General features: G+C 25.0%; 1 protein-coding gene across 1 annotated transcript; it reads right to left on the bottom strand.

Annotated features, from left to right (window-relative positions):
* Positions 1–2,190: 2,190 nt before the first annotated feature.
* LOC100569792 (serine/arginine-rich splicing factor 4) lies at positions 2,191–6,707 on the bottom strand. The gene is made up of 6 exons (XM_003239980.3): positions 6,198–6,707; positions 4,900–5,065; positions 4,548–4,607; positions 3,903–4,050; positions 3,694–3,829; positions 2,191–3,637 (listed from the first exon to the last, which is right to left on the bottom strand). Exons 1-6 carry the CDS (start codon positions 6,333–6,335, stop codon positions 2,708–2,710), a joined length of 1,578 nt encoding a protein of 525 aa, XP_003240028.1. The 5' UTR covers positions 6,336–6,707; the 3' UTR covers positions 2,191–2,707.
* Between the last annotated feature and the right edge of the window lie 716 nt (positions 6,708–7,423).

Genomic DNA, 7,423 nt, shown 5'->3' with positions numbered 1-7,423 from the left:
ACTCATAACTCGCTTATAAATTAAAATATAATAAAAAGCCTATGAGGTTGTCTAGATAATTATCTTACCTTTAGATTTTATAAGAGGTAAATTCACTCTAATTTTTAAACTAACGAAGCTACACGTGTTCTGCTTTGCGTAGAATTTGCCATGTTACGCACTTGTAAGACGGAGACAACACATGCGTGTATCACGTCCTCTTAAGTAAACTAATCATAATTTTAAATTTTGTAAATATTTTATCGGTACATAGGTAATTAAATTAAATTTTACATTTTGATGAATAAAAAAAATGTATTTGCATGTGTTGCATTAGAAAAACATAAAAAATGAGGGACCGCGATTATAAAAAGGTTGAAAACCACTGCACTAACCTCTAAGCCATGTTGAGGACAACTAGGTATATAAAAGCGGGCTATGGTCAAGTGGGTGCCCGGCAGACGTATTTTCAGTAGAATCAGCATATTACGATGCCGTGTATGATATATAACGATATTCCGGATAAAACGATTTCCAGTTATGTACTTGGTTGGTTTTATATATTTATAACTCACGTGTACTGTGTAATATGTGTCTGTCATCTGGATATATAATCTGATTATCTAAATCCCTTAAAGGTCGTTATAATAGTGAACTCTATTGTGTATATTTTGTTTTCAGATTCTAGTATTTTCTTGCACAGGCCATGGTAAAGTTGTCACTCTAAAAAAGGTCTATTCAAAATTCAAAAAAATACTTAAATAGTATCTGCATTTTATAAAACACACTAACGTTATTGAATCAATAACACAAGTAGGTTTATTTTAAGTATTTTTTATTAGTATAAAATTAATTTTTAGTAAGGTACCTACAAAATTAAATTCGATCGGACATGATTTTATTGAAATAAGCATATTTTTTATTTCGCTTTTTGTAAAATAAAAATATTATACTTTTTCCAAATTTCACCTTGCATAACAAGTCCAAACGCACTCATTCATTTTTCTAATTAGTAATGACTAAGATACCGGAAAAATGGACTCACGACATAAATGTAGCTAAATTGCCTACCTAGAACGCCGTGTGATCATTTTAGTGTAAAATACATTTTACATTGAGCAAAAAATTTTGATAAAAATAAAAATATTTTTTTATATTATAGTTTGAAAACAAATTGTATGATAATAAAATTATTTCCTTTTAGCTATGAACTATTACTATAATAATTATCTTTAATTTATTTTTCTTCGAAAAACTTTCAAGCTAAAAATATATTGTTGATTTTTATCAAAGTAAAAACTATTCTTAATAAAGTTAATAGTTTAAGCATAAAAATCAAATTGAGCTTTTAATGAATGAAATAAATAAATTATTATTGAAACAATTATTGTTACATTATCTATATAACTATTATTTAATTTGCTTAAGATATAAATTGAGTTTTTAATTTTTATCATCAACATATTTACTTAACATAGATCATAGTATAACATAGTAAAGACCATGTACTTAAGTTTCTGTAATGAATTTGTTTATTAAAAGACCATAATATTTTAACATGTTAAAATATTTCAATCAATCTGAAGCACTGTCTAAACATCACACTAGTTCACATGAAACCTATGTCAATAGAATATTGATAAATAGGTATAATTTATAAATTGTAAATATACAGTGAAACTTCCATAAATCAAACTTACATTTAACAACATTTTCTGTTCAACAAAATAATTTTGAGAACCATGACATTCATTATTAACCATGCATAAATTTATCTCTGTATGACGAATCTGACGTTTCTGTATAACAAATAAACTACCTATTTGATAACAAATATATTTTTGTAAATGCTGTCAGTATCAAATATTAAATAATAAATATTGTTCTAAAATACCTAAATTTTTATTGTACCTTTTACTGCAGTTCCAATATTGACGCAAGCGATCAAATTTTCTGTTATTTTTCAATAATTATTTTGTTCCCTATACTTCTTTATATTATGTAAGTTTCACTGTATTAGTCACTATTGATTAAATGCATTGATATAGTCTATACTCTGTAGATTAGTATACACATAATATTATCAGTGCTACAATGGTTGTGTAATTATGTTTAATGTACCTATACCATAGTTGAATTTATTAGATGCAATACAGAATTCAAATTCAATTTGATCCTAAAACAAACAAAAAAATTAAAAACCATTGTGTACTGATTACAAAAACAATTTGATTAAAAATGTATGTCGTTTGTGTATTTAAAAAAAAAAAAAGTAGTTTAGTAGTTGTATACTACATATTCTATTTGCAGTAAACCTTTATGGCTCACATTTCAAATAGAAAATATTATATACTTATACAGTTCAATACTTAAATTATTAACTATAAACAATATTCAGTTAAAAAAATTATAAATTTTTTAATTCAAAAAAAGTTTTAAAGAAAACGACACGTGAAATTACAAACAATTTTTAAATTGATAGATTGTCTTTATTACAAATATTATTACAAATAAAGACATTTTTATTAATACATTTTATTTTTATTTGAAAAATTATGTCTAAAATTATATAATTTTTTTTTAATGAAAACACAAAATCATAATACCATATTAAATAATTGATATAACTTTCAATCAATAAAAATGCTTAATGACAGCACAAGTTGTGCTGCACAACATAATAAATTACTTTATGGTGCAAACCCAATCAATTTTTAACCAACAAATTTTAAGACTGGTAGATGGGATGGATGACATCATTATCATTTGATATTTTGGCTTCAATGTTTTTACTAACTTCAATAATATTGTTTTTATAAGATCTTCTTGGACTTTTAGAATGATTTTTTTTATTTTTATGCTTTTTTTTTTTTTTATGTGTATTTCCTGGTTCAAATTGTATTGTAGAGTCTTTTTCATTTAACAATTTATTATAATTTGTAAGACTCCTAGAACATTTGATCTTTTCAAGTTCTTTTGACTCAGACCTAGTTCTATGCTTTTTGGATCTTTTTTCTGTATTTTCTAAAGATATAGATCGACTTCTATGCCTTCTAGACTCACTTTCTTTAGATTTTGATCGAGTTTTACGTTTTCTAGATCTTTTATGTTTACTTTCTGCTGATACATATTCTTTGGATCTAGAACGAATTTTAGGTTTCTTATATTTGGTTTCTTTAGATACTGAGCTAGACCTAGATCTCCTAGATCTTTTTAATTTTGATTCATTAGTGGACATTTTTTTCTCTCTTGATTTAGATCTACTTTTTCTTGATTTACATACTGTGCGAGACCAAGATCTTTTAGATCTTAATTTTAATTCACTAGTGGACATTTTTCTTTCTCTTGATTTAGATTTACTTTTTCTTGATTTTTTAAAACCAGTTTTATCTTTACAAGATATTCTAGACGTAGATTCTTCTTGATATGAACTTTGACTCTCCTTTTGACAATACTTAAATAATTTAGATTCCTCTGTTTCAATATCAAGCCAACGAGTATATGGATTACCATCATAACTTTGATTGCCTGCATACTTGTACACAAAACGATCATTTGGTGTAGTTTCTGTAATGGTATTTGAAGTTTGGATGCACACTGATCTATCTTCTGAATGGGCCAAATTATTTGTTAATCCTTCAACTACTTCTCTTAAAATCTAAATAATTAAAAGGATTAATTAACAATTTAAATACTTAGATGCATTTAACTTACTTCTACATAAGATTTTCTATCCGTGTGAACTTTTTTTCCTCGATAAGCAGCACTCCTACGTTTTAAGTCTCTTTGCTCTTGCAAAATCTCAAGCTCAGTTTTGGGTTTATCGTCAGTTTTATTATAAACATCCACACTAAAATTAATATGAATAATAATTTATTTAAAAATGATTGACAAATAACTAATATATTTAATTTGAACATTACCCAGTTAAATCATTTATCACATTTTTGTGATTAGGCAGTTTGGTGTTTTTAACAGCACTATCATACAATACTCTTCTCTCATCAGGAGTAAAATCACAAACATAACGTTCTATACTTTGGGAAACTTCTCTAGGCTCAAGATTTATATCTAAAATAAAAATATATATTTTTTTTTTTAATAACTGTATTAGAAATGTACATAATATTTACTGCAAAAATAAACATGAATGAAAAATAGCTAGTAAATAAAGATTTTTTTTCTCAAGAGGTCTATTTACCTCAAATGTAAAAGAATGTATAATAAAGTTCTTCAAGCAAGATATAAATCCAAATGTTTTTGTCAAATTTAAAAAAAGAACAAATATTTGAAAAACTGTTGAAATTAATAGGTACAATTAATTGTTATTATAATTGGAGTAATAACAAAACATCATAATAATTATTTATTATTATTATTATTATTGTCATCAAATAGAATATTTAAAAAGGATATAAGTTTTTTTGTTATGTATAATGAAATATTGTAAGATATCTTGTACCAAACATTCTTTAATCATATCTGAAAAAGATTCATTAGCTGTTATAAAAATTATTTTATTGATAAATTCAATAAATAATATTAATTAGTTTTCTATTTTTACTAACTTAAGGTTGAATTTGATTCCTCGTAGGCAGTTTTCAAAATACGCATTTGAGTGATTTTATCTGTAACAACAAGTAAAGATAAAATATTATTTATTAAATAAAACAAAAAAAAAAAATTACAAAATAATCAATTTATCCCTTGAATTATACAGATTATATTATTGAATTCATCACTACATTCATGTCAATGCAACCATACTAAGAAACGAAGTCATTTTTAACATCTAACATATGTGAGAAATACAAATTCCATTATTTATCTTAAAAACTACAAGATTGGTTTTTAAAGAATAAATTCATAATGATAATAATTGATTAAATATTAAGAGGAAAAAAAAATTGTTTAATATACCTATTTTTACAGAGTGGGCCAAAGGTGTTGACAAATTATAAGAAGGATAAAACGAATGAGATGAATCATATCCATTTTTTTTCAATATACACTTCTGACAATGAACCTCAAGTGTGGACGGTGGCATTCTGTGTTCATTATTGAATGGACACTTAACTAATTTATCCTGAAAGTAAATAAGTACACAAAAATATAGATATTAATAATACATTTGTAAAACTGTCTTAATAATTTAGATATAAAATTGTTTCAAGTAGACTTTAGTTATATGACTAAAGGACTTCAAATTATTTGACATATTTCTAAAACAGCATTTTGTCGTTAATTCAAAATAAACCACCTGTAGAAAAGAATAAGCTACAGTTTAATAATATGTTGTCTATCTTCATAGTAGAATTAATGAAAAATAATAAATAAAATTGCATATATAAATCTTTGGCAATTTATTTATTTTTAACTTTTTTATCTTCCATTAAAAATTATTTTTTTCACACGGGAAGTTTCTTTGTGTCAATAACAATTTCTCAAATTGGGATCCACAAAATTGTATTTATATATTGAAATATTAATTTTAAATAACTATCCGAGACATAGAATTGAAGGTAATTTTTTTTTTTAAATATAATATAATACCAATGAAATATGTATTGTCTCTGTCTAGATAACCTATAATTTAGCAAATTTTACATTTAGAATAATCTATTTTTAATATTAAAGTGAATTTTAAACAATTACAATTTCAAATCTTTCTTTTAAGTTTAAAATTAAAATATAAAAAAAACCTACATAATATAGGTACAGTAATAGATTTCTTCTATTCTGTGGTAATAGAATAGAAAATAATATATTATGATAATATTATGTCTTAATTTTAAATTTAATAATAGGTATAATTCCAAGGTCAATTCATTCTAATATTAAAATTAACTGAGTAAAAAAATGTAATATTCTAAACATAAAATTGTCTATGTTGTACATTAATTGTAAAAAAGAGACACACATGGGGTTATTAGTCTTATTAAAAAATAAAAATTTGTTCTAATCTCTTAGAGTCTAAGTTGGATGAAAAGTTTGGGAAACGCCGTTATAAAATAATCTTTTACTAATAATTAATATAGACTTTTGATCTAGGAATACTAATTACACATTAAGTATAAGAAAAATCTAAATAAGCAATAGGTACAACATTTGGAACTGTTAGAATTGATTTATGAATTGAATTCCATGCAATACTATAATAAGCTATAACTGTTCATCAAAGTTAGATATTATGGATTAGTTAAGCATTTAATATTTACATTGACTGGAGTTTTATCCAATGTCCATCCAATTTTTTCAACAAAACACTTTAGCGTGTCACTTGTTTTATCAATATAGTTTTCAAATTGTTTTAACGTCTCTTTTCTGCTAAGCAGTTCTTCTGTTGATAAATCCATTTTCACACTTCGTCGACAGGCGAATACCTAATTCTCATCAGACGAAATTTGACATTGGATCATGAGTATAGCATAACAATATTATTATGCTGTACTTATGTAACTTCTATAAGTTTAATAGCGTCATGTTACTTTCGTCACGAGTACCCGAACCAAGTACTTGTACTTGACTTCTTCATAGCTTATAAAAAACAAAAAATGAATTCAAGACAAAGTAATAATATATAATAGTTAAACTTTAAGCTATCAAGTACTTATTTTGTCACATCACTCACATACTCACACGCATTTATCATATATATTATATATATCATATATATTTAAGTAACTAACGAAAAATTGTATCACTATTATTATTGTTGTAACTTGTAAATTGTAATCATAAATTCGTGACCATGCATGCTTGTTATCAAGTGTAAACACTATCTTATATTCTTATCACTAGTAGTTTCATACTCAATAAAATAAGCCTAGCCTCAAGGTGGATATATATATTATATATATGTATTAATATATCCACCTTGCCTAGTCTATTAGACCGTGTCAATAAGTATAGAATCTATGCAGATTGCAGAATCACGATTTAAGATATATAGTCCTGAGTAAAATGCAGTTATTACATTTTTATCAAATAAACTTAATAAAAAGGATAAACATCAATTTATAAGCCACAATGGTAGTTAATAATATTTTACGCTATAATTATAATAATTATAATTATTTTTATAGTGATGGGCAGTCGTGGGCACTATTCTTTAATCTATGGTTTGTACCATAATATTATTTAGTCATGTTTTGTACTATCACAGAATGTTACTCGATATAATAATATGACTAATAATAATATGAACTATCGAATATTTATTCACTAGGTTAATTCATAGACTGGATAGGAAAAATCACGAATTAAAAAAGTAATTATTGACTTTATTGTGCTTCATTCAACACTGGTATTTCTTTAATCGTGAAGACATTATCTTTTGCCACAGATTTCTATATAGTACTATGTAGTAGTGTAGTATAGAACATAGTATAAGAAATAAGAAGTATGATCAACGCGAACCGTGTTTTCGTCCTAGTTCGCGCAT

Source organism: Acyrthosiphon pisum, chromosome A2 (assembly GCF_005508785.2).
Source record: "Acyrthosiphon pisum isolate AL4f chromosome A2, pea_aphid_22Mar2018_4r6ur, whole genome shotgun sequence".
Lineage (NCBI taxonomy): Eukaryota > Metazoa > Arthropoda > Insecta > Hemiptera > Aphididae > Acyrthosiphon > Acyrthosiphon pisum.
This window is presented reverse-complemented; position numbering and strand designations above follow the sequence as displayed.

Excerpts from the sequence above, each read along its gene's own strand:
- LOC100569792 (XM_003239980.3), bottom strand. The coding sequence starts at position 6,335 with ATGGATTTATCAACAGAAGAACTGCTTAGCAGAAAAGAGACGTTAAAA. Across the intron at positions 4,051-4,547 it reads GGAATCAAATTCAACCTTAA|ATATAAATCTTGAGCCTAGA; the intron begins GTTAGTAAAAAT and ends TTTTTATTTTAG. Across the intron at positions 3,830-3,902 it reads GTGATAAATGATTTAACTGG|TGTGGATGTTTATAATAAAA; the intron begins GTAATGTTCAAA and ends TATTAATTTTAG.